The 18,501-nt window shown below is 35.1% G+C and overlaps 1 protein-coding gene across 1 annotated transcript; it reads left to right on the top strand.

Moving 5' to 3' along the window:
* Positions 1-41: 41 nt before the first annotated feature.
* LOC137408563 (cell division cycle-associated protein 3-like) lies at positions 42-17,783 on the top strand. Its single transcript, XM_068095140.1, has 5 exons — positions 42-199; positions 4,397-4,525; positions 7,951-8,103; positions 15,618-15,776; positions 16,719-17,783. Exons 1-5 carry the CDS (start codon positions 112-114, stop codon positions 17,078-17,080), a joined length of 891 nt encoding a protein of 296 aa, XP_067951241.1. The 5' UTR covers positions 42-111; the 3' UTR covers positions 17,081-17,783.
* Positions 17,784-18,501: the final 718 nt, after the last annotated feature.

Genomic DNA, 18,501 nt, shown 5'->3' with positions numbered 1-18,501 from the left:
TTGGTCAGCAAAGTAATTAAATCGCGTTCTGGGAAAATTAAATTATAAGGCGTCCTTGTTATTATTTGTAGAGCTGGAGTTTTAAACGTGTTTTTGGAGTCTAGTACTAAAATGGGCGCTCATTTGGTCAAAGTTCTAAATGAAATAACTGCTGACAATAATAATCCTAATGAGAAAAGCGTTGTTGTCGAGCAACCAGGTAATATCAATACAATCATAACCGGTCATCCAGTAATTTTTCTTTATTGGTTATCAACGATAACAAATTCAAAAAATATATTTAAGGTTGTTACGATAGCGTAGTAAATGTTTACTGGTTTATGGGAAGTGATGATTTGATAAAGAAGCAAGTTTATGAAACTGATAAAACTTCTTGAACGATCCATTTTTGTTTGAAATCAAACCACGTAGGCCTAGAAGCTATTTAGTATGTATCAAACCATCTGCTTGTGTCAAATGATACCTAACAAATCCAATCGCTTTTTTGATAAAAAGAAATTTTAATCTTAATCACTAAATAATTATTAGGAAGTATTTAATGAAGTATTGTCTACAGAAACATCGAAGAAGCAAAACAAAGGTTCAACAAGATATGTTAGTTTCCTTTTTTATTCATCACTTGATTGAATAATGATGTTGTATTGTACTGCATGCAAATAATAGTGAAAAGTAAATGACCAAAGAGACATTTCTTTCCTTGCATTGTAGACCAAATTGTAGCAAATGTTACTCCTCTACACAAAAAGGGCATAATGGACATACCAAATAACTATAGACACTTTTCACTAACAAGCATCCCATGCAAAATTCTAGAATATGTGGTTTTGAGAACACTTAATTATAAACTAGACTCTATACTCCATTGCCGCCAGCATGGATTTAGCAGAGGACTTTCTAGCGAAACCCAGCTTTGTGGAACTCTACATTACATATTATACTCAGCTGAGACATTAAACAACATACATGCGGTTGTACTTGATTTGATAAAAGCATTTGACAACGTACCTCATGAGCTTCTAATGCAAAAGCTTTCTATTTTACAAGATATTGACGGTTATTTGGTAACATGGATACATGACTTCTTGTCTAAGCGAAATCAATGTGTTGTGCTCAATGGAGTTAAGTCTACTGTTCTGTCTGTGACCTCAGGAGTACTACAAGGATCTGTATTAGGGCCTACTCTCTTCTTAGTGTAAATCAATGACCTCCCAGATTGCATAGACTGTTTTGTAAGTCTGTTTGCAGATTACACTCTGATTTACCAATGACACAACTGATGAAAATTGTTTTCCAAAAAACATTGATTCACTACAACAATGGGCAGATAAATGAAAAATCAACTTCAATGCAACTAAGTGTCACGTTATCAGCTTTAGCAACAGTAGAGTAATACCAAAATACGCTCTTGGTGATCATGTTCTAGACCATGTGGAAGACCCACGTTATCTTAGTGTCCAGTTACAATCTAACCTAACATTTGACTTGAGCATATTTCTGAAAAAACAGTAGTTGCAAAGCCACAACTAGGCTTGATAAAAAGAGCCTCATACTGAGCTCCACAATCTGCTCGATTGTTGGCATACAAGTCGCTTTGTCGTCCACATCTTGAATATGCTGCAGCAATATGGGATTCGTTTCTAAAAAACAGTAAATATAGAAGCTGTTCAAAATCAAGCTGTACCTTTTATAAGCCACCTTAAAGGACGAGAAAGTGTTAGTGAGGCGAAAGAAAAGCTTGGTCTTGAGCTACTACAAAAGTGACGTCGTGACATCAGACTACGACTTTTAATGAGGCTACTTAGTGAAGAACATAAGCATTCAGCACTGAACAGTTCATACGACCAATTTATTAACCAATTCGAGCCTCGCATTCAAACTTGAGCAAACAGTAAAGGACTACCATCATCCGTACATGCCACTAAATGTAAATACTTTAACAGTTTTTTACCTAGAACCAAAAGAGACATTAAAAATCCTACAAATAACCACCAAATAGCCAGCTAAAGCACTAAAACTTATATAGCAAGTTTAGCTTGCACTACTGACTAGCATTAAACTCAATTACTCGAAAATTGAAAACTACTGACAATATGAATTAAATCATATTGGGTGGTCTAGTGTGAAGACAACTACGAGATAATACGAGACCAATACATTAACTTGTTGAAAATATTTCATAGATTTTGATGCAAGAACAACAGTAAACAAAACATAGAATACCAAAAATAATCAAAAAGATTGCCATTAACAAGGATAAAGTATTTCAAACTCTCTTGCTTCTGTGTTCAACCAGAAACGAAAGTTTTGAAAACATTGATCGAGATAGTGAACTTAATATTGTACGCGTTATAAATTCAAATACAACAGTTTTTTCAATTTGAGCAGTAAGCAATTTGTGGGAATAAGCAACACCCTAAGAGCAAGCTTACATGACATGAGGAGTTATATCACATATAATGAATGTGGTTCTATCATTCTAGATTATTAACCCTAAAAATCATAATAATAAGTCACAGGCCTTCATTATATTACATTTACATATGTTCTGAGAATACTTCTATTATCATTATTAAATCAAGTAGATTTAAATCGAAGATTAATCAAAGTTTTTATATAAAAAAATTAAATATCCAAGTTAGCGAAAAATCGAACCTCGATTATATAATTAATAAATAGGATAAAAATTCATTAAATTAAAAGATGTAACCTTTTTACTTTTAATGTATGTAATTTTGTGATTGATTTTTCTCTACAATGTGTCTGCTGCTTGAAAAGATCATTGGCAAAGCATTAGACTAACTAGCATTAGACTCGGTATTTTAATATCAGCGAGTTACTCGAACGGCCTTCAGTGGTAATTATAATTGGTAATGGTAACCAGAGCTAAGCTTCTTGAAATAACATATAGACCTACTTTTGTTTTATAACCGATAAATTTTCCACCATTGAAAAATTATTTGATTTGCTGATCAAATCTAAATTCTAACCGACTTTATTTTTTCAAACCACATCACAAATCTTTTTTGCACTTTCTCAAATAAAAACTGGGTTGAATCACTACAAGAGTATATGTTTTAAATATTTGTGTATTCGAACCCCCACTGATTTGGGCACAACTTGGGAACAATCACTGTGATGGTGAAATAAATATGTTGAATATGCGGATAAAATATAAAACTCAGATATTGTTCGACGGCAATCTAGTAAAAACATTTGCGAGGAGTTTGTGCAGACTGATGATGTGTGTTTGTTACCATACCAAACATGTTCCCATGTTTGGTATGGTTGATCTTACTGTGGTTTTAATATGCAGGAGGTCTCTATTAAAGCCCTTGGAAGTGTCATGTTATTTGTGTTATGTTCAATTTATGCAAACATTGTATTTCAGGGTTAAACAGAGCATTCTATGTTTTAATATTCAATAGAATAAAGCACTTTTGTGTCATGAATGTATTCACTGTGCCTCCACCTCAAAACTTCACAGTCATACACTAATGCGAGGTGCCATTTCTTTTTTAGATAGTCAGCATTGGTAGATGACAAACGTCGAGTTGAATTTTTTTTGTCAATTGCTAACCAGTAGATGTTAGTTTAGTTTTTTTGCCCTCCCAGCTTATTGAATTAGCAAACGTTGAATGCATATTCGTTTAAGATTAGCTGTGAAAGCAATATCAAGGTATACCGTAGTTAGCGAGCGGAAAAGTATAAAAATATTTCACTTTGTTGCGCAGTCAAATACTGTTGTTTTTTTTCACATTTGACGTGGCAACTGTGGCTTGCTCAAGCAAAATAACGTTTTACACTCTGGCTACCATGTTGCTCAAAAAGCAGGAGTTCCAAAGAAGATCTGGATATAAAACATTGGGTCTCACTCTCTTAGCACAGTAACCATTTGAGTACTATGAATGTACTAACCATGACAAGTGAACAAAATTTCTAAAGAAATTTTTTGATTGACATTACTGTCATACACTAAATTTGTTCTGTTTATCTCTGTTCATCAGATTGAGCAACAGTTGAAAGAGTGGGGGACAATGTGAATTGCATTAAAGCTTCAATTCCATCCTTATTCGTCAATAGAGAATCAGTTTACCCAATGTAGCAATGACGTTCACTCTGTTTTGCTTTATTAATATTTTGGCAATACATACTACATACATGTAGATGTCACAGGGAAGCTAAACAAAAAGACTATGATATGGTTCATGCTTGCTAACTTATGAATCAATTCAGTCAGTTTAATAATCTCCAACAAGCTAATTTGGTATTTTGAAATTTATTTGCTCACAAATAATATTGTGGAATGCGTATTTATAATAGACAGACGAATATAGGCTTGAGTACTTTTGCAATCATAGAGTTTACATCGATTTTTCATAATTGCATAATTTTGCAGACACTCCCGGTAGAGGGATTACAGAAGACCCAAGATCGCCAGCTACCACTGGTGTCGAGAGGACACCCTTGCCATCATCTGTCGCTTTAGAAAATCAAGTTTCCTGGGATCCTCGGTCGCCTACATCAGGTTAGCACATCGAAGGCTGGACTCGAGATACCTCAGAAATAGGATTTCCATCAGATCCTACTCCTAGTAAACTTGAATACGTAGTTTTGCTTTGTTTTTGCGTACTTTTAAGTTTACGGCAGATTACAGTTATTTGGTGTTTTGTGTCGTATAGGGTTTTAAAATAACTCCAAAGTTTCAAGTCGATAGGTCAATCGGTTTATTAATATAGCAAAATTAATGAAAATTATTTTGAGCCAGAAATGAAAAATGGCTGCTGATAGAACACTAGTTATCCGTACACTTTTGGTTCACCATTAAGAACGAAGTTTTGATCGATTTGTTTGGTATGTTTTTAGCATATTTTAAAGTTGTCAGTTGATTGGATTAGTATTTCTTGAGATGTTGCCAAAAAAGGCGCTTCTAACAGACCGAGAAATGGCTGCCGATAGAGGACTAGTTTTTTGCATTTGAGGTTTACTTGGAATTATGAAATTTTGATCATTTTTTTGGTATAATTATGTTTTTAGGATATTTTAAAAGTTTTAAGTTGGTTAAACTATAAGGTCTGGAGATATTTCCAAAATATGGAAGGTACTTCCAACTAACCAAGAAATGAAATATGGCCGCTTTCAGAGCATTAGTTTCTATTGACATACTGGTTGAAATTCTTTGTAATGGAGATAAAAACTGGGCAAGCTAACTAAAAATCAAACAAAAGCTTTTTTTTCTTCAACAATAGCTTTAAACTAAACTATCTGTTTTTTGTTTTTAAAAATATACACACTTTATCAGACTTTACCAACCACTGTTTCTTCAGCTACCTCCAAAACATAACATCGTTGAAAGAGTGTGAAAAAAATTATTCGCTATATTTAATTTGTTTTTTCATTGATTTCTGCAAGCTTGGGACTTCATTATGGTAGTCAGCTGAAAAGGATTTGTGCTCAAAGTACTTTGACAGTTGATTGAAAGTTGTTAGTATGGTCTAGAATCGAGGGGTGTTTGCTTGTGTATACATGGGTAGCCTTTAAGGTGTTTGTAATGAGTGACTAGATCTTTAGCTGACATGTTTAATATGGTCTAGAATCGAGGGGTGTTTGCTTGTGTATACATGGGTAGCCTTTAAGGTGTTTGTAATGAGTGACTAGATCTTTAGCTGACATGTTTAATATGGTCTAGAATCGGGTGGCGTTTGCTTGTGTATACATGGGTAGCCTTTAAGGTGTTTGTAATGAGTGACTAGATCTTTAGCTGACATGTTTAATATGGTCTAGAATCGAGTGGTGTTTGCTTGTGTATACATGGGTAGCCTTTAAGGTGTTTGTAATGAGTGACTAGATCTTTAGCTGACATGTTTAATATGGTCTAGAATCGGGTGGCGTTTGCTTGTGTATACATGGGTAGCCTTTAAGGTGTTTGTAATGAGTGACTAGATCTTTAGCTGACATGTTTAATATGGTCTAGAATCGAGTGGTGTTTGCTTGTGTATACATGGGTAGCCTTTAAGGTGTTTGTAATGAGTGACTAGATCTTTAGCTGACATGTTTAATATGGTCTAGAATCGAGTGGTGTTTGCTTGTGTATACATGGGTAGCCTTTAAGGTGTTTGTAATGAGTGACTAGATCTTTAGCTGACATGTTTAATATGGTCTAGAATCGAGTGGTGTTTGCTTGTGTATACATGGGTAGCCTTTAAGGTGTTTGTAATGAGTGACTAGATCTTTAGCTGACATGTTTAATATGGTCTAGAATCGAGTGGTGTTTGCTTGTGTATACATGGGTAGCCTTTAAGGTGTTTGTAATGAGTGACTAGATCTTTAGCTGACATGTTTAATATGGTCTAGAATCGAGTGGTGTTTGCTTGTGTATACATGGGTAGCCTTTAAGGTGTTTGTAATGAGTGACTAGATCTTTAGCTGACATGTTTAATATGGTCTAGAATCGAGTGGTGTTTGCTTGTGTATACATGGGTAGCCTTTAAGGTGTTTGTAATGAGTGACTAGATCTTTAGCTGACATGTTTTGTAGCCAATCGTGCAGGACATCGCTACATTGTAAGTCAAGTGTCCTGGACAATTTGCCATGTTGACTGGAGCATTCAAACTATGCATTATGTATGATAGATAATGTTATAATAATGCTCATTTGGCCACAAATTATCATGCTGGTTAGCTTCATCTATACCTTTACACAATCAATTGTTAATATATCGAGATTCAAATTTTCTGAGTGACAAAGTAATAACACCAGGCAAGCTATCCAAGAAATTTTCAGCCATTTTGTCGTGACCTGTGGTGAAACTTTATGAAGTGCAGTCGAGTCGTCGACTGTAACGATGATAGCCATCGCAAACACATGGCTATCATTGTTACGGTCGAGTCGTCGACTGTAACGATGATAGCCATCGCAAACACATGGCTATCATTGTTACGGTCGAGTCGTCGACTGTAACGATGATAGCCATCGCAAACACATGGCTATCATTGTTACGGTCGAGTCGTCGACTGTAACGATGATAGCCATCGCAAACACATGGCTATCATTGTTACGGTCGAGTCGTCGACTGTAACGATGATAGCCATCGCAAACACATGGCTATCATTGTTACGGTCGAGTCGTCGACTGTAACGATGATAGCCATCGCAAACACATGGCTATCATTGTTACGGTCGAGTCGTCGACTGTAACGATGATAGCCATCGCAAACACATGGCTATCATTGTTACGGTCGAGTCGTCGACTGTAACGATGATAGCCATCGCAAACCCATGGCTATCATTGTTACGGTCGAGTCGTCGACTGTAACGATGATAGCCATCGCAAACACATGGCTATCATTGTTACGGTCGAGTCGTCGACTGTAACGATGATAGCCATCGCAAACACATGGCTATCATTGTTACGGTCGAGTCGTCGACTGTAACGATGATAGCCATCGCAAACACATGGCTATCATTGTTACGGTCGAGTCGTCGACTGTAACGATGATAGCCATCGCAAACACATGGCTATCATTGTTACGGTAGAGTCGTCGACTGTAACGATGATAGCCATCGCAAACACATGGCTATCATTGTTACGGTCGAGCCGTCGACTGTAACGATGATAGCCATCGCAAACACATGGCTATCATTGTTACGGTCGAGTCGTCAACTGTAACAATGATAGCCATCGCAAACACATGGCTATCATTGTTACGGTCGAGTCGTCAACTGTAACAATGATAGCCATCGCAAACACATGGCTATTTCATACTTCATAGCAAGCCCCAAACTAATTCCATCATTTAGGCTACTTCACAGTATAATGCAGTTGGTTATAATAAGTTTGATAAACAGTTTGATATAGCCTGTGATTAGTCCAACATCGTCGATAAACACAAAAGGCTTGACGGTAAGTTATCTACAATGACCGATTTTAATAGTTTTTATTTTTTATGAACAGGAATTATAAGGACTCCTCTGCAAACACCATTATTTGACACTCCGCCAACTAGCCCTGAGTCTGCGGTGGTGGCAAGGGAAGCCACCGTCCAGCCTTCGATCCAGTCAGTCGAGTGTGAGGTACACAGGACATGGAACTCGGAGAGTGCTTCTGGTAAACCTCTTATTGGTGGTGATCTAACAATCACCCTCCTGTGCATAATATGTTAACACTAGCTGTGCTACCCGGGGTATTACAAAAGTCTTTGGTCAAAAAATTAATTTGTACTTAACATGTATAACAACATTTGCCATTGTAACTTTTATACTACATATCATTAGAAAAGTTTGTTGTGTAATTAAGAAAAATAAAAACTGAAATAAATGTGAAATAATAAGCAATAGCTAAATTAAGTCTGTTTCGCTACGATCACAATAGAAGATCATTCTGTAATGATACAATTAATACGAACTGAGAAAACAAAATAAAAATCCTGAATATGTAGAATTAATAATAACAATTCTTGCATAGAAGTGCTATGTATATACAAAGGTTACTGTTTCACTAGAAGCTATCCATCAAAGCTTTGAATACGACGGATACTGGTACCCCTTGATAGCGGTACAAATGTAAAAATGAGATATGGTACTGTCTTTGTCTGACTGGGAGGTGAGACCATGTCGAGGCTTTCTCACGGAGACAATATAATTGTCCACGTGAGAAGAATTGGCCTTGACCCCAAATATAGTGATTGAACCCAACGAAAAAGATTTTTTAACATACGGTATGCATCGTAACGCGCGGCCGCATCCTTAAAATGATCAGTCTGCGCTATAGCCGGAAAGACAGGCAGATTCACATACACACATACTTTGAGATATATATATATATATATATATATATATATATATATATATTGAGATTAGACAGTTTGATGTCTGCTGTAACATAGGTACTCGAATTACAGGCAAACCTCGACTTACCACTATCGTTACATACGTCATAAAATTTGATCAAATATTCATTTCGATGTACAAAGTAATTACCAACATTGCATATTCAAAATATGTCAAATTGATACAACTTTGAAGGACTAAATGAACAAGAATTGGAAAAAGAAATGAATACAATAATCTATATATATAAATCTCAGTTTGTCAGTCGGTCGTTCCCTGTTTGTCCAGCTATTTTAATAACGAATCTAGGAATGAAAGATCCGCTTCGTGCTGGATTTGAACTCACTAAGATTGCATCCGTTGGTTTGTAAACACACGAATCACACCGCAAGGCTGCGCAGTTTTTATCATTCTATTGCTCTTACCGTGTATTGTATACCCTTTGTGATTTCACACACTAAATTACATATTAATTGATACGGTGCGCCCATGGGTTACGATGCCTCTGTAATAGGATTTTTCCGCCTTAGTTTATGAAACACGATGCTTTTTCATCCTCACCGTACTAGGGCGAATTTGTTTTCCGCCATATCAACAACAAAAAATTCTCAAAATTAAAATTTTGCTGTTGGTGTACTGATTACAACGAAACAACAAAAATGTTAATATGCTATTTGTGTAAATACCTTCTACAACGATGGAAAGAGATATACGCTGCTCGCTATCTCAGCTCGGCATTAATCCTTATAGTAAAAATTAATTGCAAACAGATAAGGGATAAAACAGGGATAATGTTATACTATCTTGGGCTCGCAGATCATAACCACAAAATTCACTAAAGTTATTGTAGGTACCTATAGTTACTAAGGTTATTGTAGGTACCTATAGTTACTAAAGTTATTGTAGGTACCTATAGTTACTAAGGTTATTGTAGGTACCTATAGTTACTAAGGTTAACATTGTCTTGTTACTAATTTTTACTAATTGTACAGTGCTCATATAAAACTTTGATGATCTTACCAGAAGGTGTTCGCATTGGATAATTACTATTTGTTTCTATACCACTCTATACGATATTTTCATCTTATGATGCCGACACTGAAACGAATTAAAATCATATAATCGTATACCAAATAATTTTTCATTGTAGTTGTAGCAAAACAGACTTTATTTAGCCGTTACTTGCTAATTATTTCACATTTACATTTGAACACCTTTACAGTTTTATTTTTCCTAATTTATTTCAACAAAACGTTTATTTCATGATATGAAATTTAAAAGTTACTGTTGTTTGAAAACCTTTACAACTGTTTATTTGTTTTCTTAATTCATTTGAACTGCACAAAAACATGAAGTTTAAAAGTTAGAATGGTATATCTTGTTATATGTTAATTAAAACTAAATTTCTGCTCCAAAACCTTTTGCTACCCAGGCATTCAGGTATTTAAAGTATATACAGTCAAACATGGATAACTCAAACTTCACGAGACCGAGTGAAAGTGTTCGAGTTATCAGAGCGTTCAAGTTATCAGAGCACTGTCACAAGTCCATGTATTTATCAGTAGATATATGTACATATACAAACTATAATATAAATCAAAAGCATAAATGGCTTGTTTCAAATTAAATTCTTCTAATGCAAAGTATGAAAAGATTTTATCAACAAAGTATAGAGATTTTTCTATCACTTGAGATTGGTTTGTTGTTTTATATGATGTGACTGCCAGGATGTTTTCAGATTTAAAATTGGCAAAACTTGATCGCTGTTGAAATGCTCAAAAGAAAAAACATCTTTTTTTGAGCGTTTTCACCAAGATCAAGTTTGCCGATTTTTTTTTAAGTTTATGCGAAGGTTACCCCGCTTTTCTTTGCCTTCGAAGGACCATCACTAAGCGAATGTTTGGTAAAAATCAAATTTCATCAAACCTTTAGAAAAGACGTTGACAAAAATATTTTGCAGATGATGGTAATAATGGCGTCTATGAATTACTAAAAATTGAGGTTTATCTCTATGGCTTGGAATAAAGCGATATTCTAAAGCGATAACAACTGTCTCCGGTAGCCATTGGGCAAAGAACTGTTCGAGTTAACGAAGTTGAGGTCGAGTTATCTGAAGCAATTTATCATTGCGTGGGAACAGACCAAACAAAACCGTTCGAGTTACCCATGTGTTCGAGCTATCCGAGGGCGAGTTATCCATGTTTGACTGTATATATATATGTATATTGTATGGGGATTAAAATTATTTATACTATGAGTTCAGAAAGGTTTTTGCTCATCTTTCACTCCACTACTGAACACACTGCCAAACCTACACCATTCAAATGTCTCAAACATGTAATTACAATAGACACCCATTTTACAAATTTCCTTAATTTAGTTTTCATGCATATAAAGTTTACAGATAATTTATATTCTGATACCGATCTGAGTGAATGTAAGCCACCTTTTTGGGGCTGACCTCTGAGCAGCGGGTTGGAAAAATCCATGGTTTTTATGAAAAACCAGGTTTTTTGGTTTAAACCACTTTTATGGTTTTTATAATTTGACCAAGGTTTTGGCAATTTTAAGTCCAATTAACATCACTTATTATAGCTGCTTGATTGAGTATTTAACATACATGTGTGAAATCATCTGTTAAAAATGGTACTGTTGGAGTTGTTATCGGAAGAAAAAGAAAAACATGGAAATTCCAGAATGAATTTTTAGTCAAACATGATTGAAGAAATACAGAGCAGAAATCTTATCACATCAAGTGAATATTTTACATACAGTTCGATGTATAAGTAGGAGTTTTAATCCAAGGATTAGTCATGGGGTAGTGGAGAGCAGAGAGTAATGCAGATGCATTGCTAGTGTTTGGAGCAGTGGCAGATGACTAAACTTCTATCACCAGAATACTAGCATCACTGTCTGAATTAGTGTTGTCACCTTGACATTTTGTTACGTGAGCTTTAAACCTATCTGCTTGAACTTGCGTTATGACAGCACACCCATTACATTTTGCCTTGAATCCTTTGCCTTTTGCAGTTTTGCCTTTTCCAACTACTTTGGCTTGTGCCCAATAAATATCTAGAATATTAGTTTGCAAACCAATGCAGTTTATCAAGTTTTTTCGTTATTTTTTCACCAAAAAAATAATGAAAAAACCGGTTTTTCTTGGCTGGTTCAAACCGCTTGTTTCAAACCGTTAGTTTAATCCGAGCCAACCCCGCTGAGCAGATCTATAAACTGGACTGTCGCATAGAATCAACTCCTAGCATCTTTAATGGTTCTTTCCTAGTTTTACATAATGCATACATCCTATTTATTTTTGACAACTTTACAATGAATCGAACAACATGCAACGTGTTTCATAGAATGTTTGTTTCAACTTTTACCAATTTCGACACACAAAAGCAGAAATCGAAAGCTGGTTCACTTTGTATGACAAGGTTGGGCTGTACTCATAAATAGCATGTAGTCACAAGATACGCTCTACAAAAACTCTTGTTACGTTCCCTTAAAAATTGTTTCATTTCTAGTGTTTGTAGATGAGCCATTATAGGGCAAGGCTATTTTTGGCATGATTGTGACGCGCGAGACATTTGAATGCTTCCTCGCATACTTCGCAGCCCAGGTGTAAAATCTGGTGTCAATTATGCTGTTTTAGGCAGCACTTGACACCAACTATCACTGTATGAGATTTCATCCTTGTCATGCAATGCATTGAAGAATTATTAAATATTGAAGTTGGTGTGACGCATGGGACCATAATTTGATATGGAAAACTACTCTGTGATCAATTGCGAAAATCTTCTGAAGTTTTTGACTCATGACATTATTGTTCGACAAGCTCATATCTCTACTACCCTTCTCCTAGAAATATGTACTGTTGTGTTTTCAGGCCCAAGTTTAACGATTCTGTGAGGTTTTGAAAGAAGGCAACCACTTGTGACACGCCGGACAAAAACAACATTATGAAAAATCCAGCATTGTTCTATGTTTTGCCGTTGTTAGACAACAAATTGTCATGATTTGGAGTTACAAAATCGATGTAAATGTGGTAAACCAACTAATAATTTAAAATTAGTATGTGGGTCTATCCATAATCACCATTGTTACAATTAGAGCAGAAATTTATTTATAAAATATTGGTATTGCATTTAAAATAATTTTAAATCAGATATTCTTATAGAGCTCAACAAGCTCTTTTGAATGATGTATAATATGTCACACTAAAGTTAACTCTTACTGAGAAATCTTTTAGTTAGTGTGTCACTCGTGTTACATCAGAGAAATATGCATTTTGAAGAGCTAGTTGCTTATCCTTAAAACTCTCTGATTTGGTGGGAAGCACAATTATAAAAACTTATTTGTCTTATTTTAAAGAAACTTGCTGACATATGCACTAAAATTTATTTAGATATTAGATGGTAGTTGTGAACTACATGCTTGTAAACATGTCACCGCTGTTACATTCAATTGTCACCATCGTTACGCTTCTTATATTCTGTAAACTTTAAAGTATTTAATTTCACTGCAATGAGATCAATAATGGTATTAAAGCTAATGATTACAATATATATAAACAAGCCTTAACTTGAAATGTTTTTTATTGGTTTCAAAGCATAAAATGTAATAATACAATAGTAATAATGCATGACAAACATGGTTAAGCTTAAATAACGTAAGATGAAAAAATGAATATTGATCATGTAATTGGGAGAATGTACTAACAAAATGTTTTAGATCATTCTGCCTGCTCTAAATCTTCTGTAAAACAGTACTGATCTCTTTTAGAGAGAGTAGGACAAGACAGTGACTTGGCTATGTGATGAAATTCTACCCATGCTATATTTTTGTATTAACAACAAAAGTGTTTTTTGGCTTCACTCTTCTAAAAAAAAACCTGCACTTCGGCTTCGAGGGCATCTACACTTTTTACCACTCGTACATAATGCCTAGAAGTTTTTTTCAGGTAGCAATGTTAGCACAAAATCACCTTCTTTCAATGTGCTTGCTAGTTGTTTGATGGGTTCGGAATTGCACTTTCTTCTGGATCACTAATTGCATGGTCATCATGATCAAAAGTAAAAAGTTGAAACTTTTCAATGGAATACTTTTACTTTTCTATTTCTTTGTTTTGTTTTATCTTTTCTCATCTCTAATGCCAACTTTCGACAATGATAGTCCAACTATCATTTCCAGTTTATAGACAGTCTGGGGACCTTTGCTTGAGCTGTTTAGAAGTGCTCGATCAATCTTTTTACAGCTTTATCTTCAGATTGTGGGTTGCCAAATCTGGAAGTGGTTGCTACAAAAAATGTATTAAACTTTAATAATTTTTTTTACAAAATACTTGAAACATTAACTTGAAACATTCATAATGTACGCAGATGTAGTAAAGGATTAAGTTTTTTGAAGAAAAAAAATGAATGTACATACCTGGTAATTTTACTTTCAAAAGTTTTTCCAGATCTCTGTATTGCTAAACTCTAATTTTTGCTTTTTCTTGTGTTTCTTCCAATTTATCTTCTGTAAGTTGAGCTCTTCTTTTTGTTCTACTCTTTTGATTCTGACTAGCTTGGGCAGTCAAATATTGAGTCCATTGTTTTGAACATTGACTTATTTTGTTACGATATTTACGCATCTGATCTGCTGATGTTGTCTTACCCATGTTGAAAGCAAAAATGACCAGCAGACTTTCCACCTAACAATTTCTGTTTCAAGCACTTGTTACAAGTTACTCCCATGAGTAGATTTGAATAAATTTTGAACCATTTTCAGTATCGGAGTCGCAAGTCTTAGTAATACATTTGTAAGGTAGCAACCGTTTGCTAACTCGCTAGAAGAAGCTTGTCAAGTTCCCACAATGGCTTAAATTTACAATATAATGAGTAACTCATACATGAGAACATCAACAACTCCACAAATTACTGTTAAATGTGAAATTCACTCAAATTAATCCTACAATTATATGAGTTGAGGGGTGTAACAATGGTGACAGTGTAACAGCGGTGACGCAAATTTCGGAAATATGTGCAACTTTGAGCAAAACTGAAATTAGTTAAAGGTACAGCAAATAAAGTTAGCATTGAAAACAAATTACTACTAATTTTGAACTAATAATACAAGTGTAGCAGAAACTTATTGATGTTTCCTGTCACCATTGTTACTCAAAACAGGCCAACTGATAAAAGAGCTCCACCCCAATAGATCAGCACACAATATTAATTTATGCATTAACGGGCAGCAAAGCCATTGTGAAATCCATTACAATTAGATATTTGTGTTCAGAGTAATATGTATACCATGTACAAGCATCCTATCTTGCCATTATGGCTATGAAGTATTTTGTGCATATATACACTAACTTTAGCAAACTATTAAAACACGATAGAGGAGCACTACCGCCAAAATTATTTTTTATTTTAGAGTTTGGTATGTATACTTCATATGTGAAGCATTATTTTAATGAAATTACTGTTTTGAAATTTTGCCAAAAAATCCATTTATTTATGGATAGACCCATATATAATACTGAAATATAAAACACATGATTCAGAGATTGTCAGAGTTTCATGCAGTAAACCATTCTTTTCTAAAAATCGTCGTATTCTGCCATTATTATTTCCTGTAGACGAGCCATCATAGGCTTGAGTAGCTAAACCGTTCATAACCTATCAGTTTCTTGTTTTCATGGCTCTCCGATAGTTTCCTATGATCATGTTATTCTTATATATATATAATTATATATACATGTGTATTGAAGTACCTACATGTATAGCCATTGACCTTTGTGGTTTGTAGTTTTGGATGAGTGGGACTCTCTTTATCCCAACCCTGATAGTCGCACTGATAGGTCAGATTGCGGCTCTCTAGAAAATTTGTACCTCGAAAACACCACATCAGTAACTAGCATAGACTCAGCACTCTGTTCTGGTTCAGAGGACCTCCTGAGCAGTCCCGGTATGTGTGTGGAATTTAGTAGCTATGCCAAGATTACATTGAATAAAGCTCAGATAAAGTTAGAGACATGAAAACGATCGGCTATTCACTACAACTTTTAGTCCATAGTAACGCTCCTAGTTGAACATTCATATGGTATCTAGTTTATTATTCATATGGCATCACTCTTGGGTCAACTGTTAGCCCGCTCGAATCTGAATCAGAACATCCAAAATATTTTTCTTAAAATTATTCCACGTACATTTCGGACCTTGTGGTGTATGCTCTACGCTAAGGGCATGGCCATAGCTGCTGAATTGCGCATATTTCAACCATAGCAAATTAAATTTGCAAGACTCGTGGCCTCATCAGTCCAAATTGAACTTGAGTTGAGTTGCCAACCTCTACCGTTAGGTTACTTCTTCTGCTTGTTCTGACCGAAGCTTCTGCTGGTGAAAACTTTGCTTTGGCTTTTGGTAGCCATTGTGCCACGACTGTATAGCAGTATTAGTTTTTGCCAGCTACCAGTGAAAGGTAGGATTTTTTAACCCTTCATTTCACTAAAAAAATAAAGTTGCAGTGATCCTAGACTATTTGGTAATTCATCTTTCACCCCTTAATACATTGCAGAGTTTTTAATAGTCACGTTTCTATCATGTTGGCGAGCAGAGAACGGGTGGGGTTCAATTTAAATATGATCGGTTTAAACTGCTAAACAAGCAAGCTAAAGATTGCAAGCCCTTTAGACTAGAAGCTAGATTATAGAAAGAAATATTACAGGACAATTCTGTTCATTATTGACATTCTGTCTAAGCATTCCTTGCTACTTCCGAAACTGACATTCATAAGCAGGTTTCATTAGGTGAAACTACTGAATACATGGCAGAAATTCTGTCTTCTCAAAGTATCTATCATTTTATGTGCTTATTCTACCTTTCTGCATGTCTTATCGAATGTTTTTAGAGTTTACTGAGGATCCTGATATAAGCCCTATTGGCACTCCTCTTAAAAAGGTTACTAACAGCGTCGGTGAAGAGTTAGAAGAGAAGACAACTCTACTCTCTAGTACTCCGCTCAAACAAGCCGCTTCATCTACTGATTCATCAACATCGTCCGATAACAAATTGGCCCCCAGAGGCCTAAGCGCGCGAGACCCAAACTCTCCAACGGTTTGCAAGAACAAACCTGGGAAAGGACTCGCTGTCAAGAGTACCAACTCTCCTTTGGCTCTTTTACGTCATAAGCAGGTAGCCAATGCTAACAGTCACCTTCAGAACATGTCTAACGATTATGGCACACAGAATAAGGAGAATATGCTACAGTAAGAGCATATCACTTTTCAAGGGGTTTTTAGTTAGCTTTTAAACACACAAAAATCAACTATAAGGTATCTTTTTTATGAAGTCAACCGGAGTTCAGATTAGATATCCAAGATGGCCTTCCTAATATCCCATGTGATAACATTGATGATTTTAGCCTTGATTCCTTTCTGTCTCATGAGTTTATTAGTGTTTTCATATTATATTTTGTTGTCATTATGGTAGTTTGGACAAGCTTCCAGTTCAGGCATGGCAGTCACCGCTGCAACTTGAAAAGGTTTGCCCGTTGTTCTTGGTTTATCGTCTAAACTCACCATTACTTGATAAAATAACATCGTGGGTGGTCTCTATTCAACTGAACTCACCATTACTAGATAAAATAACACCGTGTGTGGTCTCTGTTCAAACCTTTTTGTAGTCTAACATTACAATGAAATGTTGTAACTACATCTGTAAGGTTTTGACACGTGTTCTTGTATTGTATGATAATGTGAACTTATTATGGATGTGAACTGGATGGCACCCCTTACTAGTCATAATCAATCACTATTTTATTTATCTCCATCGCTTTTCCTTTGACTCAACATTGTGTAGTTATGATTTTAGTATAACTTTATGCTTTGTCTTACAATGTGTTTTAAACTACACACATTGACTTCAATACTGAGTAGAATTTTATAATATATTCATCTCTTCTTTGAAAAGTCAATTCAGCATCTTTCATTGCAATCACTTGAAGGTTATTCGGGTTGTTGAAAGAAGGACGAAACTGCTGGACCTGTATGATGTTCTTTTTTAGAAGTGTTGATTTCAAGTGAATAATATGCTTTGCTAGTTAGAAGGATTTAACGAGTATGTATTACTTCTGATTGGCAATGGTAATCATAAAAAGTAATAATGTTTTTCGTTACTTACCAAAATATAGAAAAACATTAAATAACCGAAATCAGGAATTATTGAGTGAGTTGAAGACAAGTGTTTAAAAGTTGGTAATCTAATAGTATTGGGGAGTCAGGATTGTGAATTTTAGGTTGTAGTAACAGAAAGTTCATAAACTAAAACATATGATGGTGGATGTAGTATGTTCGTGTCACGGAATACAAAATGATGTTTGTTTTATATGTGGAAGGATAAATACAAATATTTTGGTCATAAGTTACATAGGATTGCGAACCCTGCTACACAAATGTAGAATAAGGCAATATGTTGAATGATATTGCTAGAAAATGGTTAGAAGTACGGTGAGCTGGAATGTGTGATCCGTAGTACACAAGTCTCACTTGAGATTACTGTAAAAAGAATATCATTTCTGCTGTCGATATGGTGAGACGTGTGGTATGTATCAATGCCATAAATTCATATTAATGTATTAATGAGTCAAGTTTTTTGAGTGCATCCATTTTTTAAGTAAGTAGATAAGAAATATT

This window comes from Watersipora subatra, chromosome 11, assembly GCF_963576615.1.
Source record: "Watersipora subatra chromosome 11, tzWatSuba1.1, whole genome shotgun sequence".
Classification (NCBI taxonomy): Eukaryota; Metazoa; Bryozoa; class Gymnolaemata; order Cheilostomatida; family Watersiporidae; genus Watersipora; species Watersipora subatra.
Note: the sequence above shows the minus strand (reverse complement) of the source record. Positions and strands in the feature narration are given on the sequence as shown.